The sequence below is a fragment of the Pseudonaja textilis genome, chromosome 1 (assembly GCF_049901715.1).
Source record: "Pseudonaja textilis isolate UNSWEBS1 chromosome 1, rPseTex1.2, whole genome shotgun sequence".
Taxonomy (NCBI): domain Eukaryota; kingdom Metazoa; phylum Chordata; class Lepidosauria; order Squamata; family Elapidae; genus Pseudonaja; species Pseudonaja textilis.
Window position 1 is genome coordinate 2,104,480 of NC_141990.1, and position 19,453 is coordinate 2,123,932.

General features: G+C 49.3%; 2 protein-coding genes across 5 annotated transcripts in view; one reads left to right on the forward strand and one right to left on the reverse strand.

The window, feature by feature from the left end:
* Positions 1–7,793, forward strand: part of ANKRD13B (ankyrin repeat domain 13B) — a 62,746-nt gene extending 54,953 nt beyond the window's left edge. Inside the window, exons 12-14 of the mRNA XM_087922932.1 lie at positions 2,713–2,873; positions 5,537–5,613; positions 7,381–7,793. Coding sequence (XP_087779058.1) covers positions 2,713–2,873; positions 5,537–5,613; positions 7,381–7,597 — 455 coding nt within the window. The 3' untranslated portion in view covers positions 7,598–7,793. The remainder of the gene's footprint in view (positions 1–2,712; positions 2,874–5,536; positions 5,614–7,380) is intronic.
* A 4,279-nt stretch (positions 7,794–12,072) lies between these two features.
* Positions 12,073–19,453, reverse strand: part of CORO6 (coronin 6) — a 54,121-nt gene continuing 46,740 nt past the window's right edge. For all 4 annotated transcript variants that reach the window (XM_087924356.1, XM_087924363.1, XM_087924366.1 and 1 more), the window contains 3 exons: positions 18,783–18,840; positions 14,731–14,961; positions 12,073–13,220 (listed from right to left, as the gene is read on the reverse strand). In XM_087924356.1, the coding sequence (XP_087780482.1) occupies positions 13,098–13,220; positions 14,731–14,961; positions 18,783–18,840 (412 nt within the window). In that variant the 3' untranslated portion in view covers positions 12,073–13,097. The remainder of the gene's footprint in view (positions 13,221–14,730; positions 14,962–18,782; positions 18,841–19,453) is intronic.

Consider the following 19,453-nt stretch of genomic DNA (forward strand, 5'->3'; position numbering starts at 1 on the left):
ATATCTTTAGCTATAATTTCTAATCTTATATCTTTATATAATTTATAAAATTTTATTTTACATTCTTAAGGATTGTTTCAATTAACATTATTGTCTCACTTCTTGGTTCTGTTTGTTAACCATTTATACCAATTGTTCCAAATTGTAAAGAATTCAGAGTCACCTGAACATAACTGTCCTCTTTTAATGATGAACATCTGGGTGAAATCCAAATTCCCAGGTATTTCACCTTTTTTACTATTTGCAGTCCCATATTTTCTAATTCTACTTTCTGTTTTGTTGTACAGTTTTTGGCTATCATCTTAGTTTTATTTTTATTTATTTTAAATCCTGCCACTTCCCCAAATTTTTCTATTTGTTGCAACAATATTGGTCCCGAATTCATGGGATCTTCCATTATAAATACCAAATCATTGGCAAATGCCTGAACTTTATATTCCTCATTACTAATTTTAATTCCATGAATCTCTGGGTTTTGTCTGGTTGCAGCTAGCAACACTTCTAAAGACAAGATAAATAACAGAGGCGATATTATCATGCCTGGTCTCACTCCTTTTGCAATTTCAAAATCTTCAGTGTGATCTCCATTTAATGATACACTTGCTTTTGGATTTGAGTATATTTCTTGTAATGTTTTTTTTCCATATTAGTGCCAAAGTTCAGCTTTTTAATTTGATATAGCATGAATTTCCAATTGAGATTATCGAATGCTTTTTGTGCATCTAAAAAACTTAAATCTGCCTGTTTTTCTGGGTGAGCTTCGTTGTATTCAATCGAATTTAGCACTGTCCTAATATTGTTTTTAATTTGTCTATTTGGCAGGAAACCATTCTGGTGTGTATGTATAAGCTCACTCGAAATTGGTTTCATTCTTTCTGCTAATATTGTCATGAATATCTTATAATCCGTATTTAGCAACGAGTTTGGCCTATAGTTCGCAATTAGTTGTTGATCGGTGCCATCTTTTGCAATAAAGGAGATGTATGCCCCGGACCAGGACCTCAGAAGTCTAGTTTGTGTTAATGCCACATTATATAGTTCCAGTAATATTGGCTCAAATATTTCAGATAAATTTTTGTATAGTTCGCCTGGTAGACCATCCGGGCGTGGTGTTTTATTATTTTTTTGTTTTCATATCGCCTTTTGTATCTCTGTTAATGTTATTTCTTTATTAAGTACTTCTCTGTTTTCTTCTGAGATTGTTCCCTCCAAGTAGTCGCTAATGTTTTCAGACTGTTTCCCTCCAAGTAGTATCTAATGTTTTCTTCCATAACTTTTTCTTGCTTATAAAGCTCGCTGTTTTTAATGTTCTTTCTGATATTTACTTTCCATTTTAAAAATGGGAAAATAAATATTGATTAATGATTTCAGAAGCTTTGAGAATTTGGTGATTAGGACAATAACGTCCCTGGGAGTCAGTAGCGATTTAAGACAGATTGTAATTAAAAAGAAAAGTTTGAAGCTTCTTGGATGGCGGGAATAGCCAACAGTCTAGAAAATAGGCTGAAGATCCAGAGGGATCTTGACAGACTAGAACACTGGGCCCTATCTAACAAAATGAAATTTGACGTAGAGAAAAGGAAAGTCCTACACTTAGGCAAGAAAAACCCAAAGGACACATATAATAGACTGGGTGAAACCAGGCTCAATAGCAGGAACTGGGAGGGGGATCTCGGAGTCTTAGTGGACAACCAGGCTAAATAGGAGCCGATGTTGTGCAGCAGCAGCCAAAAAAGCCAACGCAATCCTAAATTGCATTAACAGAGGGACACAATCCAGATCAAGGGAGGGACTAATACCACTCTATAAAGCCTTAGTAAGGCCACACCTTGAGTCCTGAATCCAGTTTTGGTCAGCACACTATAAAAAAGATGTTGAGTAGAAGTGTAGAGAAGAGCAACCAGGATGATGAAGGGGCTGGAGGATAAAACATACGATGGACGGTTGCAGGAACTGGGCCCGGCTAGTCTGTCTGTCTGTCCGTCCATCTGTCTATCATCTATCTTTCATCTCTGTGTCTGTCTGTCCGTCTATCCATCTATAGAGGGGGACTGGAGGCTAAGATATAAAATGAATGGTTGCAGGAATTGGGCGTGGCTAGTCTTGTCTATCTGTCATGTCTGTCTGTCTGTCTGTCTGTCTCTATCTATCTCTATCTACCTACCTACCTACCTATCCTTAGTAAGGCCACACCTAGAGTCCCGCATCCAGTTTTGGTCACTACAAACAAGATGTTGAGACTCTAGAAAAAGTGCAGAGAAGAGCAACTAAGATGATTAAAGGCCTGGAGACTAAAACATGCAATGAACGGTTGCAGGAACTGGACCTGCCTAGTCTAGGGAAGAGAAGGACCAGGGGAGACAGGAGAGCATATTTGAGGGGCTGCCCCAGGGAGGAGAGAGGGGGGTCAAGCTATTTTCCAAAGCACCCGAAGGCCAGACAAGGAATAATGGGTGGAAAATGACCCAGGATTCAACCTGGAAATAAGGAGAAACTTCCTGACAGTGAGAACCATCCACCCATGGCACAGAAGTTGCCTTCAGAAGTTGTGGGAGCTTCATCCCTGGAAGCTTCCAAGAAGAGACTGGACTGCCATCGGTCAGAAATGGCGTAGGGTCTCCCGCTTGGGCGGGTGGGTGGGTTGGACTAGATGACCTACAAGGTCCCTTCCAACTCTGTTATTCTGATAGCGGTTGGACTCTCTCCTCGCAGGCTCCTGCCGCTGCTTTGAGATGGACCCCTCTCTCTTCGAAGCCCCCCAGGGCTACAGCATCGTCGGGAGGCACCCAGAGCCATTGCGAGAGGACGAAGACGACCTTCTGCAGTTTGCCATTCAGCAGAGCTTGTTAGAGGCAGGCAGCGAATACGACCAGGTAGGGGAGAACCGACCTGGAGGGGCCGAGAAACGGGGCACCTGTGGGAAGGTCAAAGGTGAAAGGGGCCAGAAATGGCATTGAAGCTCATCCCATTGATAGGGTGCTGCAGCTACCAAAACAGGCATCCGGGGTGATTCTCTAAGGTCCCAGAAGTTTCCCTGAGCCACGGAGATGCCAAAGAGCGCGACTCGAGAGAAGGCTGGCAAAAATAACCGCTTTTTTTTTTTTAATTCTTTGGCCAAAGCAAAAAAAGTCTGGGTGATTCCTGTGATGACCCAGGGTGGGATATAAAAGCAACCAAGTCACAAAAACAGGTGAAGTCCCTTTCATTCCTTCAACTTGGCCTCCAAGGTCTAATTATCATTGACTGGAAAAAAAAAAAAAACTCCCCCACAAACAGTTGTGAAAAGGAAAAAATGCTGTTCAAACTCAAAATGCATATAAATTATGAATAAAAAAAACAACCCACACAAACCACACTGAAGCAATTAGTGAGACCAGGCAGGATCAGGGCTTGAAGACGTCCACAGATACCGAAATACACACACTGGGAAGGTAAGAACTCAGATAAGGACTGAAAGACTAGAATTATTTCACGCTTTGCTTCCAGCACTGGGCCCATGCGCAGTTTGTCCTTTTAAACAGTCCTCCCAACTGCAGCCCATGAAGGGGATCAGGGCCCTTTCCTCCCCCGTAGACCACACCATTCACATTTCTCCCTTATCCGCTCCTCCCTGCGTGCCCTAGGATGGAGAGGGGATGGGCCTGGGTCTTCCTCTCAATGCCCATCCGGCCTCTGTCCTTCCCCAGTTTCCTCCACAACCTCCGGAGCTACACTCCCAATCCCTGTTCCTCCTTTCCCTCCGAGTCAGATTCTAACAGGGGCGTGACAAATACTATGTCTGAAAACATACAGGCAAAATGCATGTAAGGAACAGCCACACCTTGCGAGAGTGGCTCAGGGTATTATGTACATTTTACGCTGACAGAAACAAAGTTTATTCAATCAGACATAAAGGTTGGTTTATTTATTCAATCAGACATAAAGGGAAGTGTCTTCCCTTCCTTACCCATGGAGCGGTCTTGGTCCTCTGGGCTCTAGCCACACGTTGTTATTTTACACAGTATCCCTTGTGTGGTTGTGCTCCTAGGCGGCCTCCCCTTATCTAGGGAGCAGGATGCTCTTGGGAATAGTCTCCAAGGAGGGGCCTGGCAAATTGCAGAGGCGAGAAACCGGATAGAAAAGGATACAATTCTCTCACCGAATGAATTCCCGTCCTTAGCAAAATAGTACAAGCAAACTCCTTTAACAGAGGCAAAGAGCAAAGGTTAGACGGATTCGCGTCCACGTGTCCTTTCATTTTCTTGAGGATTAGATGAGATCTGGCTCAAAAATGGGGGGTGGGCCATGTGGGTGGCGCAGCCTTGTGTTCCCGCGCAGCCTGGATTAAGTGCTTTGGGGGGGGGGGGACATTTCTCTGTGGACCAGCAAAATGTTCTGACGGACCACCAGTGGGTCCCCAGCCCACCGGTTGGCGACCAGTATTTGTATTGTATTGTATTGTATTGTATTGTGTTGTGTTGTATTGTATTGTGTTGTATTGTGTTGTATTCTATTCTATTCTATTCTTTCTATTCTATTCTATTCCTCTCTTCTCTTCTCTATTCTATTCTTTTTCTCTCTTCTCTCTTCTATTTCTCTTCTCTTCTATTCCATTCTTCTATCCTATCCTATCCTATCCTATCCTATCCTATCCTATCCTATCCTATCTCATCCCATCCCATTCCATTCCATTCTATTCTATTCTTCTATTCTCTTCTCTATTCTTTTCTATTTCTCTTCTTTCTTCTCTTCTATTTCTATTCTATTCTATTTCTCTTCTTTTCTCTATTCTATTCTTCTATTTCTCTTCTCTTCCCTTCCCTTCCATTCTATTCTATTCTTCTATTCTATTCTCTATTCTTTTCTCTATTCTTTTCTATTTCTCTTCTTTCTTCTCTTCTATTTCTATTCTATTCTATTTCTCTTCTTTTCTCTATTCTATTCTTCTATTTCTCTTCTCTTCCTTTCCATTCCCTTCCCTTCTATTCCCTTCTATTCTTCTATTCTATTCTTCTATTCTATTCTCTATTCTATTTCTCTTCTCTATTCTATTCTTCTCTTCTCTTCTCTTCTCTTCTCTTCTCTTCCATTCCATTCCATTCCATTATATTCTTCTATTCTCTTCTCTATTCTCTTCTCTATTCTTTTCTATTTCTCTTCTTTCTTCTCTTCTATTTCTATTCTATTCTATTTCTCTTCTTTTCTCTATTCTGTTCTTCTATTTCTCTTCTCTTCCCTTCCTTTCCCTTCCCTTCCCTTCTATTCCCTTCTATTCTTCTATTCTATTCTTCTATTCTATTATCTATTCTCTTCTATTTCTCTTCTCTTCTCTATTCTATTTCTCTTCTCTATTCTATTCTTCTCTTCTCTTCTCTTCTCTTCTCTTCTCTTCTCTTCTCTCCTCTCCTTTCCTCTCCTCTCCCCTCTTCCATTCCCATATTTTCTATTCTATTCTCTTTTCTCTTCTCTTCTATTCCTTCTGTATTCTATTATTCTCTTCTTAAATATTCAAGTTGCACTTTGAGGGAGTCAAATTACCTGTCTCCCTTTCCTGCAGGTGACTATTTGGGAAGCGTTAACCAACAGCAAACCAGGTACGCTGCCAGTGTCCCAGGAAGGGCGCAGAGTCAACAGGTGAGGTCCTCTCCCAGTTTCACTTCCTCTTTGGGATGTGTCAATTTCACATCCTTGCTCTGAATATTTGTCAATTTCACGCTCTTACAGGCAATCCTCGACTTACAACCAGTCAGTTTAGTGACCATTCGAAGTTAGAACAGCGCTGGGGAAAAAAAGTGTCTCACCTCTGTTTTTCACACTTACGACCTCATGTGATCCAAATTCAGACCGCTTGGCAACTGACTCATATTTATGACGGTTGCAGGGTCCGGGGGGGGCAGTCACGTGATCGATCCCCTTTTGCATCCATCTGACGGGCAAAGTCAACGGGGGAAGCCAGATTCACTTAACAACCGTGTGACTCACTGAATGACTGCAGTGATTCACTTAACAATGGTGGCAGGAACGGTCATAAAATGGGGCAAAACTCACTTAACAACCGTCTCGCTTTAGTGACAGGCATTTTGGGCTCAACTGTGGTCGTAAGTCAAGGACTCCGTATAGATCTCTCTCTTTTCTTATTTGGCACGGCTGGAGGCAAAATCCAACCTATTTGCTTAGTAAATGCGTTAAATCCAGAAGGATGTGAATTTAGACAGATGCGTAACTAGTCAAAAAAATTTTTTACTCTCCAGCTGGGTTTAAACAGCGTTTTAATCTGGTTTTTTTCTCCAATTTAATCCAGTTTTTTCTGGATATGCGGTATTATCATCTAACACAAACAGGTTGAATTAAACACTAGACAAATAAGTCACACAACAAAATAACTGGGCGTGAGGGAGGCTTAAAGTTAAGCAGTGTGAATATTTGTAGCTCAGGGATTAAAATGAAGGGATCCTTGGGGCTCTCTGAGCTGGGTGGTTTCCTTGCAGACATTTCATGACCCAACTAGGTAACATCATCCGTGTTAGAAGGGAGTGGGGGTATACATGGAGTGGAGGAGAAGGAGCCAGGGGAGGAGGAGGATTTGGGGGTTCTTGGTGCAGTTTGGGCTTAGTTGTTTTCTTGCAGACATTTCACGACCCAAACTGGGTAACATCATCAGTGCTGTTAAGGTGCTAGTAATGACTCCTTGATACCAGTAGCACTGATGACGTTACCTAGTTTGGGTCGTGAAATGTCTTCAAGAAAATATCCAAGCTCAGAGAGCATCGAGGACCTCACAGTTCAACCTTGAGCTACAAATACTCCCTTCTATTGGTCAAGGACAATTCCTCCTCCTCCTCCTCCTCCTCTCCCTCCCTCCACAAACCCGCCTCCCTTCTAGCACTGATGATGTTACCTAGTTGGGTCATGAAACGTCTGCAATAAAACAACCCAGCTCAGAGAGCACTAATGAACCCGCAGTCCTTCCTCCTCCTCCTCCTCCTCCTCCTCCTCCTCCTCCTCCTCCTCCTCCTCCTCCTCCCTCCCTCCCCCCACAAACCCCCTCCCCTCTAGCACTGACGATATTCCCTAGTTGGGTCATGAAACGTCTGCAAGAAAATCGCCAAGCTGAGAGAGCACTGATGAACCCACACTCCTCCTCCTCCTTCTCTTCCTCCTCTCCTCCTTTTCTTCCTCCTCCTCCTCCCTCCCTCCCCAAACCCCTCTCCCTTCTAGCACTGATGATATTCCCTAGTTGGGTCATGAAACGTCTGCAAGAAAACCGCCAAGGAGCCCTCCACCCACAAAGGGAGCACAACTCAGGGGTCCACGAAGAACCATTGTTAGGAGGCGTCCCACACCACCAGATCCTCGGCTAACCTCTCTTCCTTTTCTCCTTCCCCCCCCTGCCTCCACCAGGACACCCCAGCACACGCCACCCCCGCGGCCTGCCACCCCGCAGCCGCCGCCCCCCGCAGCAGGCCGTGGGCCCGGCCACGGCCTGCCCACCTACGCCGAGCAGCTGCGCCTGGCCATGGCGCTCTCCGCCAAAGAGCAAGAAGAGGCCGAACGCCGTTTGCGCCTGGAGCAGGAAGAGCTCGAACGGATCCTGCGCCTCTCCCTCACCGAACAATAGGATCTCTCTCTCTCTCTCCTCCCCCCCCCACTCCGAGGGTCTTGGGGGGGGCCACGCACACACAGCCCCGGCCAGTCCCCTGAGGGGGGGCGAGGGAGGGCACCAGCCAGCGCTTAACAAGACTGTGCCTTCCCCAGTTTGAGCTCAGCTCATGCACAAAGCTGAGTAGCCCCAGGACGGAGCGGGGCGGGGTGTGTGTGTGTGGGTGGGTGGGGGCACAGTCAGGGAAGTGGGGGGCACTGGCAGGTGTGGGGGGGGGGCCCTGACACATTTCCCCTCTCACAGTTGAGCCATTTAATTCAACCCTCCTGGGACGGTGGGAGGGTTTAATCCGGCCAAGGTTGGACACTGTCCAGCTCTCTTCCCCGTTGCTCATTGCGGTAAAATGGGGTAGGGGTTTCCTTCCCCTTTTTTTCAGGCTGGGGGGGAGCAGGCTGCAAGGCTCTGGGTTCCATCCATTGGGCAGGTGCATCTCAGCCATCGGGGCACAATTCCTCCAGAACGCCACTAGAGGGTGCCAGCACTCTCCGTCGGCGCTGCCCTCTAGTGGCCAGCTTGGGTTTTTTGGGGGTGTTTTTTTTTTGCAAACCGAATTCAAGACCCCAATTCTTCACCTGGGTGCAATTGGAGAGGGGCGGGAAGCTGAGGAGGAGCCAATTTGGGTGGGGCGGGGTGGGGAAGCAAATTGGGAAGCTTAACACCTTAATTGTTGGAAATGCTGAGTTCCCGGCTTGAGCAGGTTGGACTAGACAACCTCCAGGGGGCCCCCTTTCAGTCCTAATTACAGGTAGTTCTCAACTTGCAACCATTTTGTTTGGGGACCGTTTGACTTTGACAACAGCATTGAACGCTGTGACTTATGACCATTTCCTTCCCCCCCCCATTCCCCCCCCCGCCCAACTTTTGCCAAAAATGACATAAAATGTGGTCACGTCACTGTGAGAAGCGGGAAAGTAATTGTGTCCGAAAGCCAACATGTGGCCATATGATCATTTTTTTGGGGGGGGGGGAGGAGCAGCCTTTGGAACTTCAGAACTGTGGGGGGGGGGGATCCATTCCCCCAAAACTGGTCGTAAGTCAAGGAGCAGGTCATCCTCGACTTACGACCACAATGGAGGCCGAGCTTTCCGTTGCTAAGCAAGACTGTTGCTCAGACGAGTTCTGCAGCCTTTTTTAAACGATCTTTCTTGCCGGTCGTTAAGCGAATCGCGGCGACCATTAAAAGTCCGTCCCCTAGTTGTTAAGTGAATCTGGCTTCCCCCCCCCCGCCCCAGACGGTCACAAAAGGGGATCGTGTGACCTGCCGGCCCCCCTCTGGGGAACATTGCGACCGTCACACATTGCGCGCCGAATGTTGAGGCTGCAACGGCCGTCGGTGCGAGAAACATTTCAAATTCTAACAGGTTGGTGGGAGGAGCTGGCTGGCTGTGGTGTAGGGCCTCTTGCTTGGGGGGGTGGGGTTAGACTAGATGACCTACAAGTTCCCTTCCAACTCTCGATATCTGTTAAACGGGTCATAAGTCACTGTTTTCCCTCAGCGCCGTCGTCGTAACGTCGGCCGTTCCGTAGAACCATCGCAAGTCGAGGACTACCTGTTTTGAAATCAGGAAAGGCCGAATGCAAGAAGGAGGAGGATGAGGAAAAGAAAAAAGGAGAAATGGACCAGGAATGAATCCTGGTTTAATTTAGCACAGAACAAACCTGAATTCGGGGACGAGCACATGAAAAATAAAAAATAAAAATAAAAAGCGGGCCCGGCTTGGCGCCATCCCGGCCGCCATCTTTCCCTTTTTTCTCCCGCCTTCCCAGGAGCCAAGCAAAACTTTTCCCACTTTGTCGAGCACAAAAATGACCCCCCCAAACCCCCCCCCGAGAATATTTGGTGGGGGGTACCAAGTTGTGTTTCTGCCACCCCCTCCCGGTCTCCCAGCACCCCCCATTCTGCACCAGTAGCACCAAGTGCACTTAACCCTCACCCCCCCACCTGCCAATCAGGTCTCCGCTCGCCTTCTTGGGGGCGCTTCCAGGTTCGTTTCGTGGCTGTAACACCCCCAAAAACCTGAACCCCCTCCCTTCTCCCTCCCCCCCAGGGACACTCGTGGGGTACCCAGGCTGGCATTGGGGAGTGCAAGAGGAGGCAGTGCCAATGTGAGGAGGGGGGGACAGGCCATGTGGGGGGGGGAACGGGGGGAGTATGGGAAGATGAGGGGGGGTGAGCCCCCCCACCTCCCCATTTCCAAGGAAGAGCCCCCTCCCCCTCCTTCCCTTTGCAAGGTCGTTGCAACCCTGTTGTTCCATGGTGCTAAACTCTGGGGGGACACACACACGTTGAGACCCCCTATGCCAGGGTAAGGGGTGAGGATGGCGGGGAAGGCTATAGCCCCTCCTCTTCTGTTACAACCCCCCAGGGAAGCCAGAGGGGGCCTTGTGTTTTGGGAGGTGGGAGGGCCCGAAGGTTGCAAGAAGGGGAGGGGGCTTCTGGGCACATCACCTGGGGAGGGGAGGGCCCAGGTGTGTTTACCTGCACAGAAACACCAATAAAATACCTTAAGAACCCTGGCTTGTTTCTGACTGTGTTTTGGGGGTGGGGTGGCGGGGGGCATTTAGGGGAGGGGCGAAAGGCGGCTTTCCTTACATTGGAAGCTGCATTTCCAATAGTGGGGATTGCAAGTGGGACGTCTCACCTCTTCCCGCAGGTGGGGTGGCGGGAAAAAAAATCCAAATATTGCACACTAGCTCGATACCTTTGCGTCGCTACGAAACTATGTGGTTGGGGAAGAAAATAGAGGGGGCGGGGGAATTCTGCCTCTGTCTACCAGCCTCCATCGGTATTCATCCGGCTAGCGTCCTGTCAGTGTGTGAGAGAGTGGAGGGCTGCTCGGAAACTGAAAGAGTATTTGCTGTGTGAGCAAGAAACTATATGGTGGGGCTTAGTTTTGGGGAGGAAAATAAGGAAGGTGAAACATTCTGCCTACCAGCCTCCATTGGTATTCATCTGGCTAGTGTCCTGACATGGGTGAGAGAGTGGAGGGCTGTTTGGAAACTGAAAGAGTATTTGCTCTGGGAGCAAGGAGACAGTAAGGAGCCTGGGCATGGCTTAGCTCAACTGTTCTGCACTAAAGCTGCTGGGTGCTGTGAAACTGAAACTCCTCTGCTTGTGTTTTGCCTTTGGAAGAGATTTATTTCCAGGTGGGGAGGGGGAATAGAACTCAGAGCGTAATAAATAATAATAATAATAAAATAATAATAATAAAATAATAATAATAAAATAATAATAATAAAATAATAATAATAAAATAATAAAATTATTATTATTATTAAGTAATAGTAATAATAATAATAATAATAATAATAATAATAATAATAATAATAATGAAAAATATACTCTAAATGCTCTGAGGGTCATTTGGAAAATCCTTTCTTAGGGAGCCCCTAGAAGCCAAGAGGAACCTATAGGCTGAATTTCAAGTTTGTAGGCTTGACCGTTCTGTAGTTTTTGTGATGATGCGCAGTGATAATTTCGCTTTATATATAGATAGATAGATAGATGATGATTTGTCAGCAGTGTTCTGGCCCAGGTTGTTCTTGACGTTACGACCTCGTTTAGCGACCGTTCAAAGTTACAATGGCTCAAAAATCGATCGAGGTCCAGTTATAAACCCCTTTTTTTTCCTCCCAGTGTGGTAACCCCTTGGAAACCTGCTGAACGGTTGTACCTCGAGGACTTAACAAAAGCAATGAAATCTGGGTTGCAAAGATTGCAACGGCCCCCAGGTGGCAGGACAGAGTTAGGTTTGGGGGAAATCTCTGCTCAGGGCTGCCTCCTGGAGCTCGACGGGGATTCTGCAGTTCTTGATTTTGTCACCCTAATTACAAAGGACTGTACAGGATGTCCTCGGCTTATAGCGGTTCATTTAGTGACCATTCAAAGTTCCAATGGCAACGAATAAAGCAACTTAGGACCGTTTTTTTTTCCACGCTTAACGACCATTACAGCATTCCCCAGGGGTCACGTGATCAAAATTCAGACTCTTGGGCAACAGACTCATGTTTATGACGGCTGGGAGGGTCATGTGATCCCCTTTGGCGACCTTAGGACAAGTAAGAGTGCTATGGGGGAAGCCGGATTCACTTAACAACCGTTTGACCGACTTCACGGACAAGAAAGGGGGTAAAACTGGGCAAAAGCTCACTTCATGGCCGTCTCGCTTAGCCACAGAAAATTGGGGCTCATCGGTCGTTCGTAAGACGAGGACTGCCTGTATTTACATAGTTCGGGGTCTTTTCAACTTCGGCCATTTTAAGACAGAGGAGGGGACTTCAACTCCCAGAATCCCCCAGCTTGCCGGGCTGTGCGTGGAGAGAGAATGCGGCTGAGGTTGCTCGTGGGCTCCCTCAAGGGCATCCAGCCGGGCCCCAGGCTTGCCCGTTTCCCTTTCCCTCCCACCTGACGAAAATAACACAGAGCCAAGAAGTCTGATCAGCCACTGAAAATGAGCCACATTATATATATATATATATGTATATATATAGATCTATATATTTATCAGCATATGCAAATGAGCATTGGCCTTAATTGCTCTCTCCCCCTCCCCAACGGAGGGGGGCCTTTGCATTACAAGCAGGTGTGGGGAAGGGGAGGCATTGCTGTAACCCAGCATCCCCCACCACACCACACCTGTCGTCCCCCGTCGTCCCCCGCCCCAGGCTGCACAATTTGGGCCTGGCCCAGTTGTGCAAACCTCTGTACAACATTCAGCGATTGAGATGGGAAACGCCGCCGCTCTCCCTCTTCGTCCACAAGGCTGCAGGCAACACCACCCCCTACCCAAAATACCACCACCTCAATTTATCACGGAGGTGCCACCCCTCGGAGCAGAGGCTGCAGAGCCCCCTCCTCTCCCAGCAGGGGCTGGAGAATCCTCTTGGCTGGCACACACACAAACACAAACACACGCACACAAACACACACACCCCCCTCTGGTCAAACCATCCCCCTGCCAGCAGGGTCTGGCTGCCCCCTTCTCTCTCTCTCCCCCGTCCCTCTCCGCAGACCCAGGCCCACGCCAATCTAAGGGTCCATTGCACTGCAAAACTCACAGCACACCTGTGGCTCACGGCAACCGCACCCCCTTTCTCTCCATCCCTGCGGGGCCGGGGGGGTCGGGGAAACACGAAAGGTGAGTTGGCATCGTACCAACCCTACCTCACACCCCCACCCCACCCCTCCAGCGTCCAACAGTCCTTTTCTCTCCCCCAAAAAAATCTGCTTCCACGCCACAATATTCAAGGCAGCCCCGGGGTCCAGTTGGAGAGACAGGGAGGAGAGCGAGAGAAGCGCCGTTCCCTGCCGACGGGGGAGCAGCCCCTACGGAGGCCCACTGGGTGGAGGAGGAGGAGGAGGAGGAGGAGGAGGAGAAGCAGGAGGTGTGGATGGGGGGCAGAGGTGCTCGATCTCGCCTCCCGGATGGCAACGTTCTCTCGGGTGCGGAAGAGGCTTTTAGTCCGTCACATCTGCGAGTTCGCAGAGCGTGTTTTCCAGGTCGGTGATGCGCTTCTCGTGATCTTCGATGGTCTGGCGCAGGGTGCGGATTTCTTGCAAGAGGTCTTCGAGGGTGGAGGTCTGGGGGGAGAAAGAGAAGGAGGAGGAGGAGGAGGAGGAGGAGGAGGAGGAGGAGGAGGAGGAGGAGGAGGAAGAAAAAGAAAATAGAAGAGGAAGGGGAGGAAGAGGAGAAAGAAAAGGAGGAGAAGATGATGATGGAGGAGGAGGAGGAGGAGGAGAAAAAGGAAGAGGAGAAAAAGGAAACCAATGAGGAGGAGAATGAAAAGGATAAGGCAAGAAAGAGAAAGAAAGAAAGAAAGAAAAAGAAAGAAAGAGAGAAGAAAGAAGAAAGAGGATGACGAGAACGAAAAGGAGAAGAAAGAAAGGAGGAGATGGAGAGGAAAAAAGAGAGGGAGAAAGGAGGAAGGAGGAGGAAGGAAACGAAAAGGATAAGTGGAGAAGAAAGAAAGGAAGAGAGGAGAAGAAAGAGGGAAAAAAGGAGGAGAAAGAAAAGGAGGTATATCAGTTAAAGAAGGAAGAAGGGGCTCAGCGGATTTTCAGACAAAATCCACAGTCTCTATCTCTGTCTCTCTGTCTCTCTTTCTTTCTCTGCCTCTCTCTTCTCTGTCTTTCTGTCTGTCTGTCCGTCTCTCTTGTCTTCTGTCTCTCTGTGTCCCTCTCTGTCTCTCTCTTTCTCTCAGTCCTCTGTCTCTGTCTCTCTGCATCTCTTTCTGTGTCTGCCTGTCTCTCTCTCTTTCTCCCTCTCTTTCTCTCTCTCTTCTTTCTCTCTGTCCCTTTGTCTTTGTTTCTGTCTCTCTTTCTATCTGTCTCTCTCTTCTCTCTCTCTCTCTTCTCTCTGCTCTGTCTCTCTCTTTTCTCTCTGTCTCTCTCTTTCTCTGTCTCTCTGTCTCTGTCTCTCTCTGTGTGTCTGTTCTCTCCCTTCTTTCTCTCTCTCTCTCTCCCTTCCTTCCTTCTTCCTTCCTTCCTTCCTTCCTTCCTTCCTTCCTTCCTTCCTTCCTTTCTCTCTCTCTCTCTGTCTGTCTCTCTCTGTCTCTCTTTATCTCTGCCTCTCTCTATCTCTGTGTGTGTCTCTGTCTCCTCTCTCTATCTCTCTGTCTCTCTCTGTCTGTGTCTCTTTCTGTCTCTCTGTCTCTGTCTCTCTCTTTTTTTCTTTCTGTCTCTGTCTCTCTCTCTCTCTTTGTCTCTGTCTCGTCTCTCTGTCTCTCTCTGTGTGTGTGTCTCTGTCATCTCTATCTCTCTTTCTGTGTTTCTGTCTCTGTCTCTCTGTCTCTTTCTGTCTGTCTCTGTCTCTCTCTTTTTTCTTTCTGTCTCTGTCTCTTTCCCTTTGTCTCTGTCTCTCTCTGTCTCTCTCTTTGTCTCTGTCTCCTCTTTCTCTGTGACTCTGTCTCTCTCTGTCTCCCTCAATCTCTTTCTGTCTCTCTCTCATTTTCTGTCTCCTTCTCTCTTTCTGTCTCTCTCTCTCTCTCTCTTCTATGTCTCTCTTTCTGTCTCTCTTTCTCTCTGTCTCTTTCTCTCTTTCTGTCTCCGTCTCTCTCTCACACACAAACACACAAAACGGTCAACAACTCACAGAAAAATTGGAGTCGCAGCTGGAGAGGCCCCTGCGTGAACCGGGCGGGGGCTTGCTGTCCAGGACATTCTTCTTACTGACTTTGAGCTCCCGGTTCTTGAGGGGGACGTAGCCGTCCCGCAGGGAGACCAGCAGGGGCTCCGCGTCTTTCCCCGCCAGCCATTCATCTGCCTCCAGGGCCGGCTCTGGGCCCGGGGTGTCCGGGTAGAGGTCGTCCTGGAAGAGGTCCGACTGCCGGGAACGGGGAGACGGGTTTTGTTAAGTCTCTGGAAGTTGTACCAGACTTTGCCACCTTCGGCAACCTTAAATTGTGTGGACTTCCAGAATTCCCCAGCTAGGAAATAATCAACCCTCTTAAAGGATGTTTCCTAGGAAATTCTGGGAGTGGAAGCCCCCCCCCCTCTTAAAGCAGGCTGGCTGGGGGATTCTGGGAGTGGAAGCCCTCCCCTATTAAAGCAGGCTGGCTGGGGGATTCTGGGAGTGGAAGTCCACCCTCTTAAAGCATCCTGGCTGGGGATTCTGGGATTGGAAGCCCTCCCCTCTTAAAGCAGGCTGGCTGGGGATTCTGGGAGTGGAAGCCCACCCTTCTTAAAGCATCCTGGCTGGGGATTCTGGGAGTGGAAGCCCTCCCTCTTAAAGCAGGCTGGCTGGGGATTCTGGGAGTGGAAGCCCTCTCCTCTTAAAGCATGCTGGGTGGGGATTCTGGGAGTGGAAGCCCTCCTCTTAAAGCAGGCTGGCTGGGGATTCTGGGAGTGGAAGCCCTCTCCTCTTAAAGCATGCTGGGTGGGGATTCTGGGAGTGAAAGCCCTCCCTCTTAAAGCATCCTGGCTGGGGATTCTGGGAGTGGAAGCCCTCCTCTTAAAGCATCCTGGCTGGGGATTCTAGGAGTGGAAGCCCTCCCTCTTAAAGCATCCTGGCTGGGGGATTCTGGGAGTGGAAGTCCTCCCTCTTAAAGCATCCTGGCTGGGGGATTCTGGGAGTGGAAGCCCTCCCCTCTTAAAGCGGGCTGGCTGGGGGATTCTGGGAGTGGAAGCCCTCCTCTTAAAGCATCCTGGCTGGGGATTCTGGGAGTGGAAGCCCTCCCCTCTTAAAGCATCCTGGCTGGGGATTCTGGGAGTGGAAGCCCACCCTCTTAAAGCATTCTGGCTGGGGATTCTGGGAGTGGAAGTCCACCCTTCTTAAAGCAGGCTGGCTGGGGATTCTGGGAGTGGAAGTCCACCCTTCTTAAAGCAGGCTGGCTGGGATTCTGGGAGTGGAAGTCCTCCCTCTTAAAGCATGGCTGGCTGGGGATTCTGGGAGTGGAAGTCCTCCTCTTAAAGCAGGCTGGCTGGGGGATTCTGGGAGTGGAAGTCCACCTCTTAAAGCATGGCTGGCTGGGGGATTCTGAGAGTGGAAGTCCACCCCTCTTAAAGCATCCTGGCTGGGGAATTCTGGGAGTGGAAGCCCTCCTCTTAAAGCAGGCTGGCTGGGGATTCTGGGAGTGGAAGTCCACCCCTCTTAAAAGCATCCTGGCTGGGGGATTCTGGGATTGGAAGCCCTCCCTCTTAAAGCAGGCTGGCTGGGGGATTCTGGGAGTGGAAGCCCACCCTTCTTAAAGCATCCTGGCTGGGGATTCTGGGAGTGGAAGCCCTCCTCTTAAAGCAGGCTGGCTGGGGGATTCTGGGAGTGGAAGCCCTCTCCTCTTAAAGCATGCTGGGTGGGGGATTCTGGGAGTGAAGCCCTCCTCTTAAAGCAGGCTGGCTGGGGATTCTGGGAGTGGAAGCCCTCTCCTCTTAAAGCATGCTGGGTGGGGATTCTGGGAGTGGAAGCCCTCCTCTTAAAGCATCCTGGCTGGGGATTCTGGGAGTGGAAGCCCTCCTCTTAAAGCATCCTGGCTGGGGATTCTAGGAGTGGAAGCCCACCCTTCTTAAAGCATCCTGGCTGGGGGATTCTGGGAGTGGAAGACCACCCTTCTTAAAGCCTGCTGGGTGGGGGATTCTGGGAGCGGAAATCCACCCCTCTTAAAGCATCCTGGCTGGGGGATTCTGGGAGTGGAAGTCCTCCCCTCTTAAAGCATCCTGGCTGGGGATTCTGGGAGTGGAAGCCCTCCTCTTAAAGCATCCTGGCTGGGGGATTCTAGGAGTGGAAGCCCACCCTTCTTAAAGCATCCTGGCTGGGGATTCTGGGAGTGGAAGACCACCCTTCTTAAAGCCTGCTGGGTGGGGGATTCTGGGAGCGGAAATCCACCCTCTTAAAGCATCCTGGCTGGGGATTCTGGGAGTGGAAGCCTCCCCTCTTAAAGCATCCTGGCTGGGGATTCTGGGAGTGGAAGCCCACCCTTCTTAAAGCATGCTGGGTGGGGGATTCTAGGAGGAAGCCCTCCCCTCTTAAAGCAGGCTGGCTGGGGATTCTGGGAGTGGAAGCCCTCTCCTCTTAAAGCATGCTGGGTGGGGATTCTGGGAGTGGAAGCCTCCTCTTAAAGCATCCTGGCTGGGGATTCTGGGAGTGGAAGCCCTCCCTCTTAAAGCATCCTGGCTGGGGGATTCTAGGAGTGGAAGCCCACCCTTCTTAAAGCATCCTGGCTGGGGGATTCTGGGAGTGGAAGACCACCCTTCTTAAAGCCTGCTGGGTGGGGGATTCTGGGAGCGGAAATCCACCCTCTTAAAGCATCCTGGCTGGGGATTCTGGGAGTGGAAGTCCTCCCCTCTTAAAGCATCCTGGCTGGGGATTCTGGGAGTGGAAGTCCTCCCCTCTTAAAGCCTGCTGGGTGGGGGATTCTGGGAGCGGAAATCCACCCCTCTTAAAGCATCCTGGCTGGGGGATTCTGGGAGTGGAAGCCCTCCCCTCTTAAAGCATCCTGGCTGGGGGATTCTGGGAGTGGAAGCCCACCCTTCTTAAAGCAGGCTGGCTGGGGGATTCTGGGAGTGGAAGCCCTCTCCTCTTAAAGCATGCTGGGTGGGGGATTCTGGGAGTGGAAGCCCTCCCCTCTTAAAGCATCCTGGCTGGGGGATTCTGGGAGTGGAAGCCCTCCTCTTAAAGCATCCTGGCTGGGGGATTCTAGGAGTGGAAGCCCTCCTCTTAAAGCATCCTGGCTGGGGGATTCTGGGGTGGGAAGCCCTCCCTCTTAAAGCATCCTGGCTGGGGATTCTAGGAGTGGAAGCCCACCCTTCTTAAAGCATCCTGGCTGGGGATTCTGGGAGTGGAAGACCACCCTTCTTAAAGCCTGCTGGGTGGGGGATTCTGGGAGCGGAAATCCACCCCTCTTAAAGCATCCTGGCTGGGGGATTCTGGGAGTGGAAGTCCTCCTCTTAAAGCATCCTGGCTGGGGGATTCTGGGAGTGGAAGTCCTCCCCTCTTAAAGCCTGCTGGGTGGGGATTCTGGGAGCGGAAATCCACCCCTCTTAAAGCATCCTGGCTGGGGGATTCTGGGAGTGGAAGCCCACCCTTCTTAAAGCAGGCTGGCTGGGGATTCTGGGAGTGGAAGCCCTCTCCTCTTAAAGCATGCTGGGTGGGGATTCTGGGAGTGGAAGCCTCCCTCTTAAAGCATCCTGGCTGGGGATTCTGGGAGTGGAAGCCCTCCCCTCTTAAAGCATCCTGGCTGGGGATTCTAGGAGTGGAAGACCACCCTTCTTAAAGCCTGCTGGGTGGGGGATTCTGGGAGTGGAAGTCCTCCCCTCTTAAAGAATGCTAGCTGGGGGATTCTGGGAAAGGGAATATACACATCTTAAAGATTGCCAAGGTTGGCAAGTACATTTTAGTTTGAAGACATTGCATTTTGAAGTTAGAAGCACTGCAAGGAAAAAGTATGAAATGCAACCACAGGCTAGATGCAGGCGCCTTCGCTGAAGGATGCTCACATCCTTTGTAATGGAGATTTGGGGTTCCACAGTAAAAGTCTTTCTCTCCTTCGGTTTGAACCGCATGCAAGTGATCTCAAAAGGTGCTATTCTATTTACAGAATAACGGACTTGGAAGGGTCCGTGAAGGTCTTCTAGTCCAACCCCCTGGCTCAGGCAAGAGACCCTACTACTCCATGCCAGACAATTGGGCCGTCCCATTCACAAAAGACTCACTTTTCGGGGTACGGTCATGACAATGGGCTCACATTTCCGTTCGTGCAGCTTGTAAAACCTGTGTGGTTGTGAGGAGAGAGAAGGAAGTTTTGGGTCTGGCATGGCTGGGGTTTCGCATAAGGCTCCCCCCACCCCCCCACCCACCCTCATCCCTTCCCCCCATCCCATAATCCTCTTCCTGCTTGGGAATCACACTCAAAAATGGATTTCTATTGTACCTGACTCTGTTGTCGCATCCTCTAACCCCTCCACTCCTTCAACCTCAAACTATGCACTGTTGACCTCACCCCATTCCTAAGAGGTCTGCAAGGGATGTGCATAAGTGCACCATCCTGCCTACCGTCCCTGTCCTACTGTCCCCATTTATTCGTCCCTATTTCCTGTATTCTTACTTATGTTTATACTTTTACCTATTATCTTGTAAGCGATCGACAAATCAAATAAATAAAAATAAATAAAAAATGAAGGAAGAAAGGAAAGAAGGAAGGGGGAAGAAGAACAGGGAAGGGGAAGGAAGGAAGGAAGGAAGGAAGGAAGGAAGGAAGGAAGGAGAGAAAAGAATGGAGGGAGAAAAGAGGGAGGGATTCAAAGGAAGGAAGGAAGGAAAGAAGGAAGGAAAGAAGAAGGAAGGAAGGAAGGAAGGAAAGAAGGAAGGAAGGAAGGGAGAGAAA